General features: G+C 44.6%; 1 protein-coding gene across 1 annotated transcript in view; it reads left to right on the plus strand.

Annotated features, from left to right (window-relative positions):
• The first annotated feature begins 488 nt into the window (after positions 1-488).
• The window catches only part of prr14l (proline rich 14 like), a 42,238-nt gene continuing 16,841 nt past the window's right edge, over positions 489-25,885 (plus strand). The window contains exons 1-5 of the mRNA XM_033043031.1: positions 489-818; positions 13,395-13,557; positions 14,540-15,264; positions 21,992-22,038; positions 23,787-23,854. Coding sequence (XP_032898922.1) covers positions 489-818; positions 13,395-13,557; positions 14,540-15,264; positions 21,992-22,038; positions 23,787-23,854 — 1,333 coding nt within the window. The remainder of the gene's footprint in view (positions 819-13,394; positions 13,558-14,539; positions 15,265-21,991; positions 22,039-23,786; positions 23,855-25,885) is intronic.

The raw sequence follows: 25,885 nt of genomic DNA on the forward strand, positions 1-25,885 counted from the left end.
TATGAAACATTGGCTGGAATCCGACCTTGACCAAACCTAGAAGGGAGTCAAGGAAGTTAGAGGAGAATGAGTCATATCCGTGGAAAAGATGCATGCGGGCAAAAAGTAATTAACGCCCTTTTTGGGGGAAAAAAGACGCTGAGAAAGGCAGTGAAAATGTGAGGTGAAGGGTAGTGTATTGGGGAAACGTGAGCAATTTAGGGGAATACCCGGGCATTTTTTCTTATGGGGGAAGATCAAAAGCAAGTTATAGTATCAGTGAAGCCGAATCTCGCTGTTCCATCGCCAGATCACACAACCAGAGCGGAGATACAGTGAAGCAAAGGCGCCCTCACCCCTATATGTCTCGGCCGTCTCCGCTGGAGGAAGGAGAGTTGTGTCCGTAGCGTGAGGGCGGCGCGACTAACGCCGAGCGAACAGCCGCCGAACTTGGTCTTCGCCGCCTCCAGCGAACTTTCTAGGCGGGGGAGAGGGGGGGTCGGGTTTCCATGGCGACCCCCGCGCCCCACGCCGCATCCCCCGGCGCCGCTGATTGGAGCGTCTCCACGGCAGCAGCATGGAAGGAGCGCGCCGATTGGCCGGCGGCGCCCAGCCGGTCGCCAGAAGTCGGGTGGGTGCGTGCGTGCGGCGGACCAATGGCAGAGGCGTTCTCATCCGGCGTCGTGGTGGCGCTGGCAGGAAGCGGAAAAAAAAGTCACGAATGTGCGCGCGGCCGCGTGACGGGGAGCCGGGTGGAGTCGCGCGGCGGCGGCGGCGGCAGCAGAGGAGCGAGCGGACGGCAGGGCATCTCCGGGACAACGCTCCAGCCTTCACTCCAGGTACGCAGCCCACACAGCCTCGCCTCGCAGGGCAAGCGGGTTACCTTGCCGGCCGCCCCTCTACCCCCCATCCCTCCAATGGCCAAGTGACTAATGCAAACTGTTTAGTGTTAGGAAACAGTTTCCATACAAATTAACACGGGCGGAGAATGACTGGAAAAAAACCAACTTTAATTTTGATCCAAATTTGCATTTCATTTTGTATAAATGAAACTGTTTCACAAAGCGGGTAGATGATCGGGTGCTGGATTTTAAGTTTTTTCTTCGGAAAAATCATAATTACAGATTGAGGCGTTATTTGTATTTAAATGTAGTTTGTAAGGTCACAAGGTTCGGGGAGCCCACGGTTGGTCCTGAGATCCAGTCTGGAAGCAAAGAGGTGTGGGGTCCCTAGGGGGAGTTGTTCACCATACGGATTGTTGCTGTCAACTTTGAGTGAAAATTTAGATGTTTTAAAACACACACATTTGCGCACACAGAAGGGAACCCAGTTGGCTACAATGCAGCTAAAAAAACCCCACAAAACGCTTCTTGGTTCATCATAATGTTTTGTGCATTAAAGCCCACATTTCAGATACGGAGTTCCAAAGCCCAACGTATTATTGAAAGGTCGATCTTCAGGAATTGGTTTTTAACCTGAGTTTTTGACTCTTTCAATGTCAGTTGTAGATTGCTCCTTTTTGGAAATGTAGAGGCATGTGGTGTATTTCCAGTGTTTACTATTGGGGTCTCTGATTGCTATTGTTATGCATGGATTATGTACTTGAATTTTGCTTCATGTCATTTGGAAATCCTGTGCTTGGATACAAAGTCAAAATGGTGGGCTTGGAGCAAGGCTTCTGACGATGAACATGCACAAATGAAGTGCTTTGGAACGTTGTTCCAGCTCAGATTTTTTTTTTAAGTCCTTCAGTTATGTTTTATCCCCATTGCTAAAGTACTGTGGAGAAAGAAAGTTGGCAAGTAGTGACACTTTTTTGCATGTTGTATATTTTTGGGATCCCCACCTATTTGTATTCTGTGTAATGAGTAATCTTGGTCATTGTGACATAGGATCATGTGGATAACCATCCCGGAGCAACTGTTGTTCACTAAAGTAATATATTGCAGTGACCTTGACTCCTGTTTCCCACTTCCCTTCATCTCCCAGTGTTGGTTATTGATGGTGAAACCTGACCATTCAAAGATTCACAAGATCACCGCTATTCCAGTTGGAAACTGGAACGTGCTAACATTTTGCAGATGTTTTGACTCCTTGGGCATTTGTAAACTGATAAATCAACGAATTGAAAGTAGTCATGATAAACAAACAGTAAAAGTGGCCAATTGATTTCCCATCCCCTTTCACAGATCCCCTTTGTTGTAAAAGCCATAGTCAATTTAGATCATCTGCTATTCCGGCAGGAACATGTTGCAATATAATACAAATGGAGTCGTAGAGTCAGAACCCTGCCAACCAGTGTACCTCTATGTCTTTCTTATCCAAGTACCTTTCCAAATGCATTTTAAATTTTGTAATTCTATCTGCCACCTTCTGGCAGTACATTCTATATATTCACTACTGTCAGTTTGGAAAAACTCCCCTCAGATCTCCGTCAGCCCTATATGACTATCGTATGCCCCTCATAATATTATAAACCATTATAAATTCACCTCTGAGCCTCTTGCATTCCAGTGCACATTTACAGCCTATCCTATCTCTACTTGTAACAACTGTCCCCCATTCCAAGTACTAAGCGGGTGAATCTCTTCTGCACAATACTGCTACAACATCGTGTAGTGTAGCAACCAGAAATGTACACGATACTCTTAAGTCCAAACTAATCAATGTTTTGTACAAGTGCAACATGACCTCCCAACTCTTATAACCAGTGCCTTGATCTATGACGACATGCATACCAATACCTTTTTTACCATCTCACCTACATGTATCACCACATTCAGGGCGCCATAGACTGCAGCCAAAATTCTGTCCATCAATTTTCTTAAGAACCCTGCCATTTACTCTTGATGTCCTACCAGAATTTGACCTCCCCCAAGAGCTTGCATTGCACCCGTCTGGATTAAATTCTCTCTGCCACTGCTCTGCCCAGTTTAACAACTATTCTATGACCATCTGTATTGTTAGATAGTCGCCTTTGTTATCAATACCTCCATTATTTTTTTGTGTCACCAGCAAACTTGCTAAGATCACCTTCTTTCTCATGGAAGTCATATTTGTACAAAGGTCCTAGCACTGACCCCTGTGGTACATCACTTGTTGCAGACTTCCAGTCAGATGGACAACCATCTACCACAAACCCTTGACCTCCTATTACACAACCAAGTTTGGGTCCAGGCACAAGAGACTGCAGATGTGCTGCAATCTGTAGTTTAAAAGAAAAAAGGTGAGGTGCTGGAGAAACCCAGCAGGTCAGGTGGCATCTGTTCAGGGAAACGAATTGTCGATGTTTTGAATGGAGACCCTTCTTAAGGAAGGATCTTGACCTGAAAAGTCAACTATCCATTTCACTCCTTTCTCTCCCTATCTGACACCCTTTGGTCTCTTTATCACCTCAAACCTTTGCAACTCCACCCATCTGCCAATCACCCCCCCCCCCCCCCCCATCTCCCTGTAACCACCTATCATTTGCGGGGCATTGTCCTGCCCCAACCTCTCATCCAACCCTTCACCTCCCCCATCAATTTGAAGAAGGCCCCCAACCCGAAATATCAACTATTCATTCCCTCCTGTTCATTCCCTTCAGATGCAGCTTGACATGCTCAGTTCCTCCAGTACTTTGTGCCGTTTAAATTCATTGTGTCCATGTTTCAGTAATGACCCAGTGGTGGGTGTCTTTGGAAGCCACATTGAACACCGTTGTCCAAATTATCCCAATGTAATGCAATGATTTATTGGCACTGCTTCCCAACTGCTGCATTTGGGAACTCGTGGTCTTTGCAGTGGAGGAAGCCAATACAGCTTTGAAGAATCTCCATCAAGTCTGCATGGGTGATCCTGAAATTCCAGGACTTATTCCTGTCACTTTCCATCCCACATTAACTCCCCTATTGGGTTCCCTCAGGGTGGGTGAAGAGCGGGAGGGAGAGGAATAAACCCAAAGCAAGCTTGAAGCAGCATCTTATCGTCAGGCTTTGCACATTCCGGCTCTCGTGATTATCAGAATTTGTTAATTTTAATGTTAATCAACCCTGCCTGGCTGTTTGTAACAGCTGACCAGCTCGGAGAAGTCGTTAGCATGAAATTCTAACTCTGTTTGTTTCTCCACAGATATTGTCTGACCTGCTGAGTGTTTCCAGCGTTCTGATTTCCTTTCAGATTTCCAGCATCTGCATAGTTTTTGCTTCTACAATGCGCATCCTACAGTTCCAATGTCATTTTTAACTCTTCTTTCTTCTTTTTTTCCCTCTCTCCTGTTTTCCATCTTCAATGATAATTACAAGTCTTCATGCTCCCTCAGCTGCCAGCTCTTGTGTCAAGTCATTCAATCTCTCTTGTACCCCATCTTTGTGCAGTGCGCAATGACCTGTCCCCATTCTGCTGAAGGATCGTTGATGTGTAATATTAGCTGTTGTGGGTTTGTGCGTTATATGGGTTTTCTCAGGGTGCTCCGGTTTCCTCCCACACTCGTAAGACGTACACGTTCGCTGGTTTATTGGCTTTGGTAAAATTGTAAATTGGCCCTATTGTGAAGTGTACGGGTTGATTGTTGGTTGGCGTGGACTCAATGGGCCGAAGAGCCTGTTTCCACACTATCTCTAAAGTCTAAAGCACTGGACCACGTTAACCAGCAAGGGAGCATTCAAGAACGCTGCTCCCCTTCTCATGGGCTGTTAGGAATGCTGGCCTTGCTTTCCTCTTACTGAAAGAAAACCTCTTGGTCTCAACTCCACTGATGATTTCCAGCACTCTTGATCCCCTGTTGTTCCAAGACCTGTCATATCTTAACTTAAACAATGAAAAATGTTGTCAATGTATAACGTTTCAACATATCATTACAACATCAGTCTGAGTTGGAGGAGAGTCCTCTCTTCGAGGCTGCTGCTTTATCACTGATCCTTTCTCTCAATGTCACGTTCTTGCCCTCTCCTTGTACACCTGATGCCTTTTATGTTGAGAGATCATGAGTCCTCTTTAAATATATTTTACAATTGAGGCTGCACTATCTATTGTGATGGACACTTCCTCAAGAGGGTTCTGGACAGTATAGGGTGAAGTTACTGGTGGCATTGGTTTGCTGTGAACCTGGTACAAAATGCTTGCTCCCACCTGGTGAAGTATCAGCTGTCGGCTCAGCATGCCTGTGTGTGGAGTGGGACCTGGGGCGAGCACTGCGTCACTGAGCTGCCGGGTTCAGGGCTGTACACCGACCGGCACAGTGAGTGCTGTCATTGCTGGGGTTTGGCAGCACCTGCTCCAGGTGAGGCTTGACCACCAGAGTCCTACATTCCCCCTCATCACCGCCTGCTGGATGTGACAGAAGCCACTGTCCGCCTCTCTTTGGCTGCCCAGCCCACAGATTTCTCTGTAGAAATGTGCTCAGGCCATCAGCAGCTTCTCTCAAGTCCAGCAGGAGGCGATGAGAGTGACCACACTGGCTTCCATCAGTAAGGGCAATGAGTATTGAGTTGAGATGTTATGCTGCAGTTGTACAAGACATTGGTGAGCCACACTTTAATAATGTGTTCGATTTTGGTCATCCTGCTGTGGGAAAGATGCCGTTGAACCGGAAAGAGTGCAGAAAAAACATAGATGTTGCCTGGAGTCCAGGGACTGAGTTACAGGGAGAGGTTGGGCAGGCTGGTACTTTATTCCTTGGAGTATATGCGATGGAAGAGTGATCTTATAAGTGTATAAAATGATGAGTGGAATATATAGGGTGTGTGCACGAAGTCTCTAACCCAGATTTATGGGTCAAGAAACAGATGAGAGGTGAGAGGGGGAAAGATTCATTAGCAACTTGAGGACAACTTTTCCCGAGGGTGATGAGTATATGAAGCGAGCTGTCAGAGAAAGTGTGCGTGGGAGGCAAAACAACAACATATTAAGAAGACATTCAGTTAGTGCATGGATATGAATTTTTAAAAATAATATGGGCCAAATGCATGCAAGTGGGACTAGCTTTGATGGGCTTGATGGGCTTGGGCGAGTTAGGCTGAAGGGCTGTTTCCCTGCTATGAATGATTCTATGACCGAAGGGTATGAGAGATCTGTCAACACTTAATGATGTGAGAAGGTACAGTTTCACATCCGGTTCCTGTAGAGCAGTGAGGAGACTGGATCGGGGTTCATGTCAAGTTCCCAGTACTTCCAAGTGCACAGATCTGAAAAACGCCTTTTTAAAAAGGAGGTAGACAAAACTGCTGGAAAAACTCAGCGGGTGAGGCAGCATCTTTGGAGCGAAGGAAATAGGCGAGGTTTTGGGTCGAGACCCTTCTTCAGAAAAGGAGTGTGGGTTATGTTCCTGTGTGTGTTCAGATTGGGGGCATCAAGCGTGCTGTATGGAATCGGCACTCTAGGGTTATCACCAAGTGAAGTGCTAGTGTGTGTGTGGCCATTACCCCTGTGTTCAAGTCTGCTGGCCAGCACAAGACCCAACTGCATTTATTTCCCTTTGCAATCTTGTAGAAGGATCAAAATTGGTGGTGTCATTTTGACAACTCTTTAGAGATACAGCGCGGAAACAGGCCCTTCGGCCACCGAGACCGCCGATAACCGTGTACACTAGCACCAGGGACAATTTACAATTTTACCAAAGCCAATTAACCTACGAACCTGTGTGTTTTGGGGGTGGGAGGAAACTGGAGCATGCGGTCACGTACAAATTTTGTACAGACAGCACCCGTGGTCAGGATCAAACGTGGGTATTGCGCACTGTAAGGCAGCAACTCTACCACTGCACCACCGTGTGTCCTGCACTCTTTCGCTTTCACCTGCCCTGGACAGTTTATTTTTGTGGGAAATTAAATCTCCCATGAACTGTTTGCTGCTTGCCTTGTTATTTGCCTACATGATTTATTCATATAACTTCATTTGAGATGTTTACCATCAACAAGGATAAGGGCAACAGGCTCATGGGAACACACAAGTTCCCCTCCCAAGCTGCACATAAACCTGACCTGGAAATATATATTTGCCTGTCCTTCGCTGTTACTGGGTGTAAATCCTGGTACTCCCTCCCTGCCAGCAATGTGAGCCCCTTCCCCAGAGGGACTGCTGCAGTTCAAGGTGCCTCATTGCTACCTTCTCTTGGGCTGTTAAGTGTGAGCCTTTTTGCCGTGTGCAGGACCTGAAAATTAAATGAGAAATTAACTTCATTCAGTCTTTGTCTTTAAACGCTAGCCTTGTTCATAATTTTGGTTTGGTGCTGCCTGCCTTCTACATGTGAAAGATCCCATAAATCAGAGCTCCTCCTTCCGCAAATTCAGCCCATTGACTCTACCAAAGTTCTTGTTCCAGTGCCAGCTTGCCCACGGTTTGGGTAATGGTCCCAAGAACCTGTTCTTTAATTCTGCTTCCAACATCTCCTAGAAAAGATTACTGACATGGAGCATTACAGCTGGAGCTAGTTGCTCCTTTTCCCGACTTTAAAATTTTCCATACCAACACCTGATAGCAGAGAAAATTATCTGTGCACCTAATTATAGAGGTCATCCAACACCCATCTTCCTGGCTGTACTTCCTCCTTTGGGAAGGTCCCTACTTCACTATGCCGTCCGATTTTCCTTCACTCTGTTTTTCTGCTTGTATTCAAGTATTGAGCATGATGACCCAGTTTTCACTGCCAGGCTTCCCGCTAACTCCTGATTACCCTGCCATGGTTACCACCCGACATACTGCTTTCTGTGTCTAAGCTTTGCATTGATAATGGACCCAAGAATTCCTCCCTCCTTGTGTCAGAGTATTTCCAGCAAAGACCAGGTTAAGGCATAAATACCGCTTGCACACGTGACAATCTGTGGTATTCTTCTTGTCCACCTTTTTTTTGCAATCCCAAAATACTGCCAGCACTTTTATGCCTTAATTAAATGTTTAAGAAATTAATGCATAATAAAATAAGTGGGATTAATCCATTTGGCCCATAACATGTGTCCAACCCGTTGGTGATGGACACATGTTACCTCACTATCTCTTCCTCAACTTTACCTCACTGTCGCTTCTTAAACTAACCTCATTTTGTTTAATTTTCTTGTTCTGCAAGAAAATTGAAAGTAAATGATTAACTTGGCTATCTCGGCAACTTATTTTGGATTTTAATCGGGTAGTAGCTTTTTTTTTTTGTCATTCTAATATTTTCTCTACTAACTTAACTATTCTGTCTTCTAACTCAAGGTTTATGCTAGCCATAATGGCATTAAGGATACCCAGCTGCCTTTTATTGTTGAATTTTCTAATTTCCTTGCTCCTAGGGCAATGACTCGGCTGATGTTGACTGTGGCGAGCTTTGCGGTTTCAGTCATGGCGCGGCTGGGCCTGACTGCTTTGCTTGGATCTCCCTGGACCAGAGATGTAACATTGGCCAGCATGTTCACAGTGTGCTTTGAGTGTGACTAAGAGTCTATTTCTGTCGCACTCGGTGAGGACTTTGTTGTAGAGTAATGACTTCATCCACATCGAGGATAGAGTAATCCAGAGAAACTGAGTCTTTGGACTCTGCCCCGGCACTATGCAGTTATGCCTTCCTTGAGCCTAAGGTGTGTTGGGTCATCTGATAATAGTGTTCTGGAGGAGAAAGAAGCTTTGCATTAGAGAGGCATACTGCAAAATGTGATCGTCATTTCATTCCTGTTTTCTAATTTTGGGATTGCAATGCTAGGTGGTGTCAGCGAGGTTTTTGAGCAGCCTAAGATAGACACAAAATGCTGGAATAACTCAGCAGGACAGGCAACATCTCTGGAGGGAAGGAATGGGTGATGTTTCGGGTTGTGACTCTTCTTCAGACTACTCCAGCGTTTTGTGACTATCTTCGGTTTAAACCAGCATCTGCAGTTCCTTCCTACACATTTTTGGGCAGCCTATTAAAATTTTCAGTGCAATAGTTTGCTCAGCGTCAGTGGAACGTTCCCAGGTGGAGCAGCCATTTTTGTAGTCGTGAAGAAACGAAAGATTAAGGCAGCAGTGCACTGGGTGGATGGGTGTTATCTCCTTTCAGAATTTGCAAGCTGTGGCAGAGCGATCTTCCCTATGTTAATCTTGGCCAGGCCAGTCAACACTGAAGTCATCCTCAATAACAGCTGAGGTTGTGCCAAAATCGGGAGAACTGTCACGTGGGTTGGTTGAGCAACAGACTTTATTGTTCTATATTGTAACATCATCCAACCTCCCAGACTCCTCCATTGGGCCCAGAGGTGTTGGTACTTTGGGCTATGTTCACGGGCAGTGGGCCGTGGACATTGATCCAGACCCTATAATATCTCAGGCATGGGATATGAAATCTGGAGCCCTGCCTCATCTAGTGAGTAAGGGTTTTTGCATGTTGAGCAATACCAGGAGAAAGCTGTAAGAGTAGCAAGGGAACAATGTCCTCTGTTTGAGGGATTTCAGTTCCCACCATTGAGCAACTTGGTAGCACTAGTCCTAGCCAAAACCTTTATGATATCGATTGCAGTCTGTGAGCCAACACAGAAAAATCGTAATTAAAATCTCCTCGCTAATCATGGCACGCTTATTGGGAACAATTATCATTTTCGTTGTGCTCCTCCACACACCAAAGATTCAGAATTAATACTAGTTTCCAGGTCTTGGGGGTCCATGAAGTGTCATAAGCAATATTTCACTAAGAGTTGTAAACCCGCTAAACTGTCAACTGTCAAATGTAAACTGTCATATCCATCGCTCTGCCACCGATCCTAATCTGTGCCGCTGGTGGGGAACCTGAACCCCGATTACAGGTATAAGAGTCAGCAGATGTTCAGTGGCCACAATCAACTGAGCTGTTCACACCTTTTGTGGGACCACAATGGAATGAACAGGTGGAATTCGCTTTATGAACATTCTGATCCTGGGTGGCAAAGCTCGGTATTTTTATTATTCACCTGCGAGATGTGATCACCTCTGACCAAGTTGGTGTTTCTTGCCAATCTTCAATTGCCCTGGCAGCAAGCGACCATGAGCCATAGTCCTCCGTAAAAGGACACACACCAGGCCTTGACTTGAGTTTTTGTACTTGGATCCTGATCTTTGCGTTTTTGGGATGGGATTTTGGGCGATTTGGAGGTTGTGAGATGTCTGTCTGCCTGCTGTCCAGTCCTCTGTGGTGTTACAGATCGTGGCTTGGGAGATGTTGCAGGGGAGTCTGTAGGAGCATGTTGTGAACTCGAGGGCATGAGTCTAACATTAGAGGGCAAAGATAGGAACCTAAGGGGCCTTTTTTTCCCCACTCAGAGGATGGTACGTACATGGAACGAGCTTCTAGGGGAAGTGGTTGATGCAGGTACAATAACATTGAAAATATATCTGGGAAGGTAAATGGTTGGAGGGTTATGGGTCAATAATGGGCAAATGGGACCTGCTTGGATGGGACCTTGGTGGCATGGATTAGATGGGCTGAAGGGCGTGTTTCCTTGTGTGATTATGACTCGATGACCTGGGAGGTTCCGTTGAAGAAGCCTTTTATTCCGGTAGTGCACTTTATAGATGAACACCACAGGCACAAAGCGTTGATTCGGGGAGGAGAATGTGTAATGGATAGTCTCAACTAACCTTGCTGCTAGATCCTGGATATTCCCATTTTTCTTTTGTGGGTGAGGAGGGGTGAAATCAGGCTGACCTGCTGCGTATGTCTTCCTGCTCTGCTTATGGCAACTACTATGTTCTTTTGTATGTGTTCCCGCTCTCTAGCCGTGACCATCCACCCATTGACCGGTTGACCTTGCTTGCTGCACATTCTTCTCCCCTCTCCATCCCCTGTCCAAGAGCCCCACCGTCCTCACAGCTCTGAGGTCCTGTTGTCCCATTCCCACATCTGACCAGGGCTCTTTGACTTGAAATGTGGGTTCTATTTCTCTTCCAACACATGCGGCTGGATCTGCTGCTTGATTCTCTGCCTCCGAGGGCGGTGGAGGCAGGTTCTCTGGATGCTTTCAAGAGAGAGCTAGATAGGGCTCTTAAAAATAGCGGAGTCAGGGGATATGGGGAGAAGGCAGGAACGGGGTACTGATAGGGGATGATCAGCCATGATCACATTGAATGGCGGTGCTGGCTCGAAGGGCCAAATGGCCTACTCCTGCACCTATTGTCTATTGCTGTGTTTTCTCCAGTGTTTTCTGTTTTTATTTCCGTTCGCCATGGAATTATATTGATCTTTACCTTTAAAGATGGAAGAGTCTGACATTCTGATGGCTGCTTTTGATCGGGATTTGCCTGAATCAACCACATACGATAACATATAAATCCGGCATGATCAGACCTTAGTCCAACTGGTAGATTTTCTGAGCCATTTAAAATTCTGGATTTTTGGAGTTTTACTGAATTCTTCAACAGGTCAGAGACCTCCCTGATATCCCCAGAGCCCTTTTTTTTTTGCAGCAGCAGCAGCAAAAGGCCTGGATGGGTTGCAGATGGATTCATCAAGATACGTGGAAAGGTTCCACCATTGGAGGGAAACATCAAAGAAACATTGTCACGTATCTTGATGACTCTGACTGCAACCCATCCAGGCCAGGCAGCCATATCTCCTTGTCTACCATCTTAAACTCCTGCTTCCTCCACTCTGTACAGCCTGCAGAATATAATACAGCAACAGCAGCCCCCAAATCTGTGCTGCTTCATGTGTGGAAGCAGAGGGGATGTGAAAATTCCCCGACCACTTCATCTGTGTTGAAAATGTAACACCACAGTAAAACTTTTTATTGGACTATTTGGAAACCTGATCCAGGTGATGTTTTTTCAGGCTCTTTTAACTAGCTGGGTTCAGAGGCAAATTTTATTGTAAAGCTGCATGCCTTTTTTTTTAGATTGAATTAAAAATATGTTGAATGTTAATCCCCTTTCCTCAATAATCCCCAGGAAAAACTGCCTGTCTGGTGGCATCCAGTAGGCTGAATTATCAACTCGTACTCAGTGCCCCAACCAAAGAAGGCAAGCATATCGCAATGCCTTCTTCACATTCTATCTACTTGTGTTGCCACCTTTGGGGATTTGTGAACTTGGACCCCAAGATCTCACTGTACATCAATGCTGATAAGGATCTTGCCACTAATTACATATTTTCCACTTTCATTTGACCTCCCAAAGTGCAACACCTCGCACTTGCTCGGACTATACTTCATCTGCCATTTCTGTAGCTGATCTATATCCCACATATACTGTGACAGCATTCCTCGCAGTCTGTGACCCCAGCAATCTGGGGGTTACTCCAAACTTGCGAACCAACCCATCTACTTTTACATTCAAGTAATTTAATTACATGACATATACAGACCCCTGGTCACAGAACTGCAGCCTGAACATTATCCCTTCATCTATCTCTTCTATCAGTAAACCAGTTCTGAATCCATGCAGCCATGTCACTGTTAATTCCGTGCATCTTATTCTAGATCATCCAACCATTGGAGACTTTATCAAATGTGTTGCTAAAATCCTCGGAGACAACATCCAATGCTGCATCCTCATCAATCACCTTCATTACCTCCTTTTAAAAATAACTTGATCAAGTTAATAGAACACTAATTAATTTGGATTTGAACATGTTAATTTGGCTCTCTGGAGGCTTTTGTACTATTTGGAGTTAGAAAGCGATGGTGTTTAAAAAAGTGTACATGAAACTAGTTTTTAGGTGTAGCTTGTTTTCCACGTTTCATAAGATCATAAGAGTAGAATTAGGCCATTCGGCCCATCAGGTCTACTCTGCCATTCAAGCATGGCTGATCTATCTCTCCCTCCTAACCCCATTCTCCTGCCTTCTTCCCATAACTTCTGACACCCGTACTAATCAAGAATCTATCTCTTAAATATATCCACTGAATTTGCCTCCACAGCCTCTATGCAATGAATTCCAGATTCACCACTAAAGAAATTCTTCCTCATCTCCTTCCTAAAAGAACGTCCTTTAATTCTGAGAGAATCGGAATTTATCTTTAAGGGTTATCGTTTCATCAGTGCCTGCCTGCGTCTGGTGAAAAGCTCGTTGATCTTAAATGTGAATGAAATTCAAAAAAGGTGCAGATGCTGAAAATCTGATTTTTAAAAACTGAGTGTTGGTAATGTGCAGCAGCATCTGTAGAAAGGGAAATGGTTGACACAAAGTTTTAACCCTGGGTCTCTCCCGCAAATGCTGCCTGACCTGAGTGTTTACAGTATTTTCTATTTTTGGTTTAGACCTGAACTCTCCGCAATTGTTGGCTGACCTGTTGAGTATTTTCTTATAAGGATTCAATTTGTCTGCTTGCAATTGATGCTGAACAGGTTGTCTAAATGTTGTATGCCTACACCTTGCACATTACTGAATTGGAGTAGAGGGGTCGTCCCTGGTCTTGCTGTTGCATGTTGCAAAAGCAAACCTTGAGGACGAGCTCAATACAGATCTGAGTGGCTTTCTCCAAACTGATCATCTTCTTCCCACCTCCATTCCCCAGTTCTGGTCCTTGCCTGATATCTATTGGAGGATTGTATTTGAAGAACCGTCCATTCTACTGCAAGATGGCACTGAAGCACCAGGCTTGGCTCAGTGGGTAGCAGGTATTTGGAACTCGGCCTTGGAAATCTGTGGGTTCAGGTCGCAGTATCTCAAGCAGTGCGGTAATTATCTAGAGATCTGGTAAATTAATTGTTGCTGTTCTGTTAATTGTGTAAATTTACTTCTCAAGATTGGCTGAAACTGGCCAACAGTGGTCGTCATTGACTACTTTGATCCAATGTTTCTCATTGCTAGTTACATTCAAAGTATTGCTGATTGTTGTTATTTCCTAATGACAAAGGGAGCCATTGGCGAAATTTATAGCGGCCAGTTATCCTAGCAACCCACGTGTCTATGGCATGTGGGGAAACCTACGCAATCGCGGGGAGAACATGCAAACTCCATGCAGATGCACCAGGAGTCGGGATCAAACCCAGTCCTCGTAGCTGTGAGGCAGCCCCACCACCTGCAGAACCACTGTGCCGCCCCCTACTCCCCACTCTGTCCTGATGCAGGGTTTTGACCTGAACGTCAAAATTTCCCCACTTTCTCCCACACACCCGCCACAAATGCTGCTCGACCTGCTGACTTCCTCCAGCAGTTTGTTCTTGGTAGAAACTAGGAACTGCAGCTGCTGGTTTACAAAACAAAACAGTGATGCAGGAGCTCAGCGGGTCAGGCAGCATCCCTGGAGAACATGGATAGGTGACGTTTTCAATCCTTTTGTCTCGCACCTGTTTTTTTTTCATCTCTAGCCATTGTTCGGCCACCTGCCTATCATAAATCCCCCTCGCCTGTGCTGACCTATGACTTGCCATGCTTTGTCCTGCCCCTCATCCCAACGGATGACCCCTACACCCAGCCCCATCCTTGCATTCTATCTGAATAAGAGTCTCGACCCGAAATGTCCTCTATCCATGTACTACAGGGATGCTGACTGACATGCTGAGTTGCTCCAACATTTTGTGCCTTAAGTCCTTTTAGTTCTTTTGGAAATTCTAGCCATGTCTGGGTGGGTATACGTGTTTTTTTTGTAAAAGAATGCTTAGCAGAGAATGAGGAAGCATTTTAAGTTATTCTACAGTTTATTTTTATTTTTTATAGGTGTTGCTGTTTTAAATGAGTGCCTAAAACATCTACGAGTTGTAAACCTCAGCCCCCTCTGTTCTGCCTCCCCACATCCTCAAAGTCTGCGCCCAGCTACTGGAGTCATGCTTTCAGCTATTGTAGGCGGAGGTGTGAGCAGAGGGCAGCAGCTGCCCACGTCCGACGCTGCCTCGTTTCTCCTGGCACAAGAACTGTACATAAGACTTCGGAGCAGGAGAGTGACCAGAATGCCTGTCCATAACAGGCCATTGCAGCCACAAGGTATCTCACCGCTCCATGGGCATGTTGAGCGGGATCGGCAGGCATCCCTGTCGGAGGCTGCTTTCCGTCTCCTTCCCCAGGACCTTCAGTGTAAGAGGGTGACCCGGACCTCGGTCCAGTGCAAGCCCCTTGACCCAGCACCCGCACCCCGAACCCACAGCCTCAAGTCCAGCGGGCGGGCGGTCCGCAAACTGAACTACCGCAGGGTAACGAATGTCGGGCTAGTCGGATCACCAGTCAGCGGGAACAGCAGACACAATCTCAAACCCAGGAAGAGCGAGCTGCTGGCCGAGGGCGAAGGAAGACCGGAGTCTCGTGTTAACCGCAGGAAGCAAGCGAGTGCAAAGTTATCCAGGGAATTTGGATTGGAGCAGAGGAAGAGAGCAAGGGCAGTGGGGAAGAACCACTCTCTAGTTCGGCAGAGCAGGCCACAATCAGTTGGGAATCCAGGCAGTAACCAGGTGAGAACCCAATCCGACTGCAGTGAGCAGGAGTAGTTGGAGCTTGGCTGTGTTGGTCTTGTCTTTTGTCTTCTGGGAGGTCTAACTGATCAGTGACTATTGGGCGAACCAGCATGTACACATGATTCTCGAAAATTCCTTTGCACCAAAGATTATCCTGTTGTAACTGGAGGCTTTGGCACCTGCAAAAAGCATGATCTGATCAGGTTGGATGTAGGACGAGACCTGGGCGTTCTTGTACACCGGTCACTGAAAGTTGGCGTGCAGGTACAGCAGGCAGTGAAGAAAGCTAATGGAATGTTGGCCTTCATAACAAGAGGATTTCAGTATAGGAGTAAAAAGGTTCTTCTGCAGTTGTATAGGGCTCTGGTGAGACCACATCTGGAGTATTGTGTACAGTTTTGGTCTCCTAATTTGAGGAAGGACATCCTTGTGATTGAGGCAGTGCAGCGTAGGTTCACGAGATTGATCCCTGGGATGGCGGGACTGTCATATGAGGAAAGATTAAAAAGACTAGGCTTGTATTCACTGGAGTTTAGAAGGATGAGAAAGGATCTTAGAGAAACATATAAAATTATAAAAGGACTGGACAAGATAGATGCAGGAAAAATGTTCCCAATGTTGGGCGAGTCCAGAACCAGGGGCCACAGTCTTAGAAGAAAGGGGAGGTCATTTAAGACTGAGGTGAGAAAAAACTTTTTCACCCAGAGAGCTGTGAATTTATGGAATTCCCTGCCACAGAGGGCAGAGGAGGCCAAATCACTGGATGGATTTAAGAGAGAGTTAGATAGAGCTCTAGGGGCTAGTGGAGTCGAGGGATGTGGGGAGAAGGCAGGCACGGGTTATTGATAGGGGACCATCAGCCATGATCACAATGAATGCTGGCTCGAAGGGCCGAATGGCCTCCTCCTGCGCCTATTTTCTATGTTTACACTTACAGTGGTCTTGTTTCCAACCGCTTCACAGGGCAGTGTGGTGTTAAGTTGCTTGTAGCTTGTTGCAGCCAATTTATCCCATCTGCCCATTCTTATCCCCCGCCCTATATCCATCCGTGCCGATATAAATTTGTATGGGTGGGAATGAAGTTGAATGTAAACAGATGGAAGCCGTGTGGTTGGGCACTTAACCTGCTCTGTATCTGCATGCCCACACCCTATCAATTCTGGGACGACCTGACCAGCATGTGTTGCAAGTCACAAAGAGGAACATGATTCAGTTGATAAATCTGAAAAGCAAGGGTTTGGCTGCATACATATTTGTAAAAGGATATTGTTAGCTGATGTGGAACTATCATAAGCTAATCTTCATTTTCGCCGTTTCAATGAATAAGGAAAATAGAAACTTGTTAAGGGGCATGACGCAACATGGGATGGACAGGACATTCAGGAAATAGACAAGACAATTCAAAATTAACTCACAAAACGCACCAGGTTGGTGATGGAGATCAACATTATTGGGGGTAGGTGCAAAGCCGTGGTCAAAAAAACCTGCCCAAAAGGCAATCCCTCAATTGTGGTTTATAAAGTACAAATCTTTTCATTCTTGGTTGTGTCAAATGAAGTCAAATAATGTGTCCTCGCTATTGAACAAATAAAGATAGGGCCCATACAGATAATCCAGTCCAATAAACTTCAGAAGTGCTCTACCGTTCAAAATAACATTTGGAAAATGCTCCATGATAGCATAAATAACATCTGCTAACATAAATTCATCTTGAGAATGCTCTGTGCAAAGTATATCGAGCAGTTATAAGCTTATTGTCGGAGGAGCATTTATTATTCTTAACTTTAACGTAGAGTAAAATAATTCAATCACCAATCACTTGATTAGTACGGGTGTCAGGGGTTATTCGGAGAAGGCAGGAGAATTGGGGTTGAGAGGGAATGATTGAATGGCGGAGTAGACTTGATGGGCCGAATGGCCTAATTCTCCTCCTATAACGTTAATTCATGGTTTGACCTGCGTCTGCAACCTTTTGGAAGAACAGAGGATCAAATTTGTACAGTCTCTATCTGAAACGTTCATCCTAGTTTTGTTCTTGGCTCTAGTTTGAGAATTATTCCACTTTGCTGCAGATTTCTTCCACCTCAGTTTTTCTATTAATTTGCCATCTAAACCCGAGGGAATGGGTTGTAATCTGTCTAATCTCGTGCATTTGTATCATTCTAGGAATCTGTAGCGCAGACCATTTCTGGCCATTGTAGCTTTGCTGAGGTGCGATGCCTAGAACTGGGTGTACTGCAGAGAATCTGACTGCACAACTTCCACCATTGCACTCCATCTGAGATAAAGCCACCATTCCTCTGTCCTTTCTGAACACTCGTGCTCAGCCTCAGCTTTGCAAAACAAAAACAAAATATGACGAATGGTGGAAGAGTGAAGGAAATTTTTTAAAAAGCTGCAAAAACATGACTGATCAATTAGCATTTTTGAGATAAAAAAAGTTTACATTTCAGAGCAGGGAACTTCCATCAGAACAAGGATTTTCGGCAGTTTTTATGCACATGGGCACACATCCGATAGTTTTGTTTAGAGATACAGCGCAGAAACAGGCCCTTTGGCCCATTGAGTCCACGTCGACTAGTGATCCCTGCACAGGAACAGTATCCTACACCCACTAGGGACAATTTACAATTTTTTATCAAGCCAATTTGCCTACAAACCTCTACGTCTTTGGAGTGTGGGAGGAAATCTGAGCTCCCATGGAAAATCCACGCGGTCACAAGCAGAATGTACAAACTCCGTACAATCAGCACCTGTAGTCAGGATCAAACCTGGACCTCTGGCACTGTATGGCAGCAACTCTACAGCTGTGCCCCCATACCTCCCAGTTAATAATCTCATTATTAATTAGTTAACTACTAAGAAAAAAATAACTAAATGTTTCTTTTATCCTAAGTAGGTGATGGCGTTCTACCCCAACCCCTTCAGTAACCTACTTCTGGCACAGTTTTGTCCAAAGATCCTATGGTTTTATCTGCTTGCTTATACTTCTTACTCTCCTTTACACATACCTTCTGATCTTTTTTGCTCCTGAACTCATTCATATCTGAGTGTGACCTTTCATTTTCACGCATGGATCTTTTGGGATTTATGTTTAATGGTTTAGAAGGAATGTCTTTTCATTGTTAAGCTGATCCTTGCCAGCCCTCTGTTTAGTTACTTGTTTCACGTACTGGGATGTGTTGACTGTCCCTGAGTTTATGTCATAAATCTCCAGAGTTTTGTTTCCCAACGGCTAATTTATTTAACTTGGATTTCGTAACTTGCCCCTGCAGCCACACTAATCCATTTAAAATCTGGTGTACTGGAATCAAAGCAAGAATGTAATATAATTTGATCCCACTTATGTACCCAGAGTGAAAACTTGAAGCCTACAGGCACCTATCTCTTGCCTGTTGTTTTTAACTGATCTGTTTGCATTTTCCTCGCCCCTAAGATTTAGATAAGATAGCTGAGTCAACTGAGAACGCTAGTGTCCCTTTCTTCCCCCTCTTGATTATCTTTCTCCACAGCAAGTTGCTTTAATGGGCAATTTTTTTTTACCCACCTTCCAACCACCTCCCTTCTCCCCACCACCATCTCACCCCCTCCCTTCCACGAGAGGGGAAGACTGAGTGTCTCTGGACATTTTGATGAGTGGGGAGTTTCTGGAGCTTTGCTTCAGTTGTGGACAATCCAGTCTTGCTAAGGGAAATAGATGCTTCCTATTTACTCTCTCCTGGCACCTTCATATAATTTATGTCTACTCTGCCTCTGCTAATCTAAAGAAAGAGATTCCGGCCTAACCGATCTTATCTCATAGCTAAAATCTTCCAGTCCTGGCTCTACCCGTGCAAATCTCCTCCACACCCTCTTCAGCCCAGTCATACCTTTCCTATAATATGGTGACCAGAACTACATGCGGTGCTCAAGCCCTTGTCCAACCCTTGTCCGTTGCGTCTACTTCTAGATTCACAGAGTCACTTGCCCAGAGTAGGGGAGTCGAGGACCAGAGGACATAGATTTAAGGTGAAGGGGAAAAGATTTAATAGAAATCTGAGGGGTAACTTTTTCACACAAAGGGTGGTGAGTGCATGGAACAAGCTGCCAGAGGAGATAGTTGAGGCTGGGACTGTCCCAACGTTTATGAAACAGTTAGACAGGTACATGGATAGAACAGGTTTGGGGGGATATGGACCAAACGTGGGCAGCTTGTGTAGCTGGGACATGTGGGCAAGTTGGGCCGAATGGCCTGTTTCCACACTGTGTCACTTTGACTCTGTGACTATGCCTGGTATAACCTTCCTTCTCTTGGATCCTGTGTCTTAGCTAGTGAAGGGAAATGCCCAGCATTTGGCTTGACCAGTTTATGTGCCTGTTCTTTACGTCCAGGGATCTGTAGACATGCATTCCAAGGTCAATGCTTAAAAAAATAAGCGGGTGCCCATTTAAAACAGATGAAGGGCATTTTTCTTTGCTGAACCATTTAAATGTTATTCTTCAAATGCAGGGGTGTAGAGTCTCTAAGCATTTGTGGCAGATTCTTGATGAGCGAGTGGGTTGGGGTGGACGTTTACCAGTAGATGGGAGTGTAGAGTTGTATTTATAATCTGATATGCCATGGTTTTATTAAAGGGCAAAGCAGGTGAGCGACTGACCAGCTACTTCTTTGAGGTGGAATGTTAATGGACAAACAAATCAAAAATGTCTTGGTCTGGGAAACATTTAGTAACTTTCTTCTTATAATCACTGTTAGTTTTTAAGTTAACTTCATTCCTTCACTGGACTTTGAGATGAATGAAAGTGCAACTTGTAGACTAGCTCCAAGTGCAGCAACTACTGGGTGACAATTTGTTTCTTTGGAGGAGGCCTAGGACTGAATGGTCGGTATGGGTGTGGTTGGGTTGGGCTGACATTGTCCATTTTAGATCCCAACAATAGAAAGGATTAGATGGCCCTGGGAAGGTTGCAGAGGATACCAGATTGAGATGTTGGAATTAATTGATATAGAGCCAACTTCCTGCCCAGATCATAATCATAAATAGAGGAGTAGGTCCCGTGACCTCAAGCTAGCTCTGCCATTCTTTAAGATCGTATCTGGTGTTTCTATTTGTCTTGTTTTCAGTTTCTTATTTTTGCCCTGTGCCTAATACCTCTGGAATTTGCTACCTCAGAGGGGTGTGTCCTTCAGAGCTACACCCCTGAGAAAAAATCCTCATCACTCTGTCTGATTGCTTTACATTTCATCCTGAGTCTCTGCCCCATTTCTGGAGCACCTCCCAAAATGAGGAGTAATAATGTGCTCATGGTATTACCCTATCAAGCCCCATCAGGGCCTCGTGTTTTAAAGAGATCACTTACTGCTGTGTGTAATCCAACCGTCTCGACCCGAAACGTCGCCCATTCCTTCTCTCCAGAGATGCTGCCTCACCCGCTGAGTTACTCCAGCATTTTGTGTCTACCTCCGATTTAAACCAGCATCTGCAGTTTCTTACACAATTACCTGCTGTCCTTGGTCTTGCCCAGTCCCTCTGATACTGGCTATCTTCACTCTCTACTCCCTCTCCAGTGCAGGATCCTGACCCGAAACGTCGACCATTCCTTTCTCCTTCTGATGCTGCTCAACCTGCTAGGTTCGTCCAGCAGTATTTATTTTGTTCTCTTATAACTGGTGTTGGGTGGTGGAACAGTGTTTATTTAACCCCTTGTCGTCCTGCCTGGATCGCAATCCAATTGGAACAATCTGCACATCTGCATTTATTTTCCACATCATCCATATGCCCACTGAACTGTGCGCTAGTTGCAGGGAAAATGTCCTTCAGAATGTCCTGTCGCAAGTCGATAAACATTGGAAGAGAGTACTTCTGAAATTTTATCTACTGTTCCGATGTGGGAAGCTTTGGCAATCCAAACTGCATGTAGGTTGATGCCAGAAGTAGCATTAAGATGACATCCAGAAGTGAATGCGAGCCAATTGCGCCATTTCCACTCCTTTCATGAGTACTTTCTAACATGAACCAGCCCTTGCATGTCTGTAGAAAGACCTGGACAAACATTCAGGCATTGGTGGTTAAATGAAGCATGACATTTGCACCACAATGCCCGCCAATAACCATCTTCAACAAATATCAAGCCACCTCATCTCGCTCAAAGCCTCTGTTTTGTGGAGATAATCACAAACCAGGATTTTGACTGGATTGGGTGCAATAATACTGTATATAAAGACTCCTCACACCCTTGTAATGGACTGTTCGAACTACTTCCCTCCGGCAGACGTTACAAGACCTTCTACGCCCGAACCTCCAGACTCTGAACCGGCCCTGCTGAGTGCCTCCCATCCCCACTGGACTGTCTCCCTCGGATGGTCACGTCGCACAGACACATATGCACTTTAGTCTGTTGAACTGTTTTGACTGTTTCACTCTTCTATTACAATCCATGTTCTCGGGATATCAATATCTAAATCCAAATGTTATTAGTTATTTATGTTATGACATCAGTTGGAAACTCCATACCAAATCTCGTTGTGCTTATGTGCAATGACAATAAAAGATGTTATTATTATTATTATTATTAAAATGTGAGCCAGTAGTAGAAATGGCTCAATTCTTCAGCATTCCAGGTATCATAATTCCTGGGAAAGATGTATTATCTTTGATGGGGAGCTCTCTACACGTGGGGTGGATGCAGTTGTGTGAAGCTGGAGCAGTGTTACGGTTCTCTGACCTTTATTCTATGTCCACAGGCTGAAGGTGAAGTGGGACCTGAGACCTGGTTGTCAGCCATCAGTGAGTGAGTATCAACTTGTTGTGTGCACGTTTCAAACTAATCGCTCAAATTGCCAAGGATTGAGCCTTCCTGTTTAACTGTATGTGACCCTAATTGCCAGATTGACGTATTTAACTATTGTAACTTTACTGGTTTTGACTATAGTTTTGACTATAGTCCACCTAAGCTGGATAAGGCTGTTTAAGCCCTCGAGTTTGTTTAAAATGAATAATAACTTTATTTGTGTAGCACTTTCATACAATTGAATGCAACCAAAAGTGCTTTTCACAAAAACACAGGTCTAAACAAAAATACAATTTAAAACAGTAATGACATAGACAGTTAATAACATAAGAAGCACAGATTTATATAGAAAATATATAAAATAAAATAAACAAATGCGTGTAAAAGTACAAAAAAAAAAAAAACACTGTCCCATATACTATATGAGCACACTAGCCACTGATGGGTGTGCTGAGATAAATACAAGAGAATAAAGGTAATTTTTACAATGTCATCAGAAGAAGTAAAGTCAGTTAAAAGCTTGATTGAAAAGATAAGTTTTTAACTGGCGTTTAAAAATGTCAACTGAGTGAGCGTCTGTCATAGCCCTGGCTAGGGTATTCCACCGCTTGGGTGCGTAATTGAAAAGGCTGCTTCACCAATTGTTTTTAATTGCGGCGGCATTGAGAGGCTAACAGGCCAACATCAGAAGACCTGAACGCTCGAGTAGGGGCATAGGGAAGGAGGGACTCTGTAAAATATGCTGCTCCAAAGCCATTTAGGGCTTTATAGACAAGAAGGTGGACTTTATAGTCTATCCTGGATCTCACCGGGAGCCAATGAAGGGGTGATATGTCACCCTTCCAGCACACCTGGTGTTTAGACCATATTGTTTCTGTCCTTTTTCCAATAGGTCACCTTGCCCTTGTTGATGTGTTGCATGCCATTCTGTCAGCCCAGACCTCTTGAAGTCCATTTCTATGTTTATCACTGTTTGCGTCACCTGAAAACATTGAGTATTTTAATTATCCATACCGACTCCTACCATGTCGGTCAATTATGTTTCTTTTTAACAACAAAGCATTGGTCCTTTCACTGGCTCTGGGAACAACACCATCAATCTCCTTCATGTGTAAAATGCTGCCACTCGTCACAATTCTACCTTTGTCCATTGGCCAATTCCACGTCTGTCGACTGATGACCCTTTTTATTCCATGAATTTTAATTTTCTTGTCTTGCCTTTTTTTGTGGGGCTTAAACAAATATCTTCCGAAAATCCACTTGAGAACTTTGGCACCATTCCCTTCATCAATCTTCTGTTACTTCATCAGAAAGTTAGACACCCATTCTATCTTCTCTCTGTGCCACCTCTCCTCAATAAGGTAGCATTTCTGCTTCTGGGCCCCTCAGCAATACAGATACAAATTGGGTCGGTTTAGATCTAATTTCAGAATTGTGCATCTTGCAGATCCCCCGACTCGAAGCGAGTGTAGTCTGCCATTGTTTAAAAAGCTGAATGAAAAAGCTACCTGTTTCTAAGTGGATATTAACTTGGTGACTATTGCATTACAATTGAGAATTAGTTTATCACAAAAATAAATAATTGTAGCTGTGGTCAAACCATCACCCGCAATTAAAAATTAAATTGAAATAAACTCTGAACAATCTGGTGCACGTGGGAATGTATTGTGGAGAGGGTTTGAGGTGGTCAAAGAATCCTTATTTCTTTACCAAATATTTATTTTTATTTAACTTTTCCTCCCCTGAAGTGTCACGCTGAAGGTGGAGTTTCCGGAAGACCACATCCAGCCCCATGTGCATCCTGCTGGCTTAAGTGGTGAGTATGATTATCTTGTCATGACATTGTTATAATATTCCATTGGTGGACTCTAGCTTGTCCCCAAGTAGACATCGTGCATTAAACTTCTACAATTTTCGGGCAGATAACTGGGATGTTGCCATCATCAGGGATACAACAGAAACTATAAAGGACATGAATATCATGCCCAGCTTGCATATGGTGTGGTCATCTATCATCTCAGATTTATCAATATCAAAGATAAATTCTGCCCTTTTTTTTGTGGACAATTTATGAAGGAGATTTTGCGGGTGTAATCGAACAAATAGGTTTTCATTGAAGCAGCTCTGTTATTAATTGCCATGTGTGATATCCCACTCACCCCTAGAACTACGACAAGATATCGAGTTACCTCACTCCTTTATATTCCACAGCTACGGTACCATAAAAGGTGTCGGCGTTAGATGGCTGAGTCAAAACTTGGTTGTTTAGATTAAGGCTAAAGATCCTAGCGCATCATTTGAAAAGTAGCTCCTCGGTGCCTAGCCTCAGGAAGATGAATTGGCTGTTCAAATCCATATTCTTCATTACGTTGTGTGAATTTGCTTAAGGAACCAAGGCCTGTTTGTGTAAATAAGATCCTGTGGCACCAGTTAAAATGGTGTGCTAGCCAAGAATTTGTTGTCGGCATCTTTAAAATGATTGTTGCCTCCTTCACTTTATCGTGGAACCTTGCACAGATACACTCTGACACTACTCTCTGCGCAAACGTCTGTGAAACACAGTCACAAAATGGCAGATGGTGCTGTGAGGAATAGTCTGGAGCTGCTGCACACATGCAGGTTTTCTCCGTGATTGTGACCAGAACCATGTACAGTGTTTCAAGGGTTGGTTGCAACTGCCTTTATTGACAGTGGTAAAAGATTGCAGTTGGAAATATATATTGCAATCTGCCAGTTTGCCTGAAAATGAGAGCCAAGTAGACTAAATATGTTTTGTCTTTGTCAAAGATCAATACAAAAACTATAAGGTACAGCAAGTGTGCTTGCCCGTCATTGATCAAGAAGTTGTTAACAACCCTCTTTAAATGTTCTGAGAAGCCAAGGCATTGTATTGTCAAACCAATACCAGAATATTTTTCATAGATTTTCTCGGCATGCGTGTGGGGCCCATCGAGGTTTGCGTTTTTTTTTCAAGAACACTCCATCAAGAATCATTCTGTCTTCCCCATTTTCTTATTCTTTTTTGTTGATGCAAGGCCAGTTTTTACTGCAGCCTTGCATCTGCAGTCATGTTTTCTTTATCATTTTTTAATTCTGTCTGCAGTTGTGTTTTTGGGGAAACAAGAGTTATTCTAGCCCTTGAAACTCGTCACTGGAATCTAAATGGTGGCTCCCATTTCAAACTTGAGTCAGGATTCCAAGATGCTGCTGCGTTGAACCGATCTACTTTAGGTCTTCAGGGAACAATCGGAACTGTCCCTTCCCATTCTGACTTTGGTTTATTTTGTACTTCCAGAGGGATAGAAGGCCATTTGGCCCATGGGGTCGATGCTAGTTCTCTCAACAATTCCCTTCCACAAATAAATCCCAGTTCTCCTGTTATCTTGCGCCTATCCTTTTTTCCCCCTCCAGTCACCCACACTAGGGGCAATTCGCAGCCAACTAACCTACCAGCAAGAACGTCTCTGAGATGGGGATGGAAACTAAAGCACTTGGGGCAATCCATGCAGTCACAGGACAAATGTGCAAACTCCACACAGACATCAGTCTGAAGAGATCAGTCTGAACAAGAGTTTTGGCCCGAAACGTTGCCTATTTCCTTCGCTCCATAGATGCTGCTGCACCCGCTCAGTTTCTCCAGCACTTTTGTCTACCTTCCACACAGACAGCACTGGAGCTCAGGATCACACCCATGCTGAAGGAGCTGTGCGGCAGCAGCACTAACTATGCCACCCTGCATATGTTCCTATGTTCTAGGAGCAGATTTAGGCCATTCGGCCCATCAAGTCTATTCTGCCATTCATTCATGGCTTTCCCTCTTAAACCCAATCTCCTGCTTTCTCCCCAT

The sequence above is a fragment of the Amblyraja radiata genome, chromosome 25, assembly GCF_010909765.2.
Source record: "Amblyraja radiata isolate CabotCenter1 chromosome 25, sAmbRad1.1.pri, whole genome shotgun sequence".
NCBI lineage: Eukaryota > Metazoa > Chordata > Chondrichthyes > Rajiformes > Rajidae > Amblyraja > Amblyraja radiata.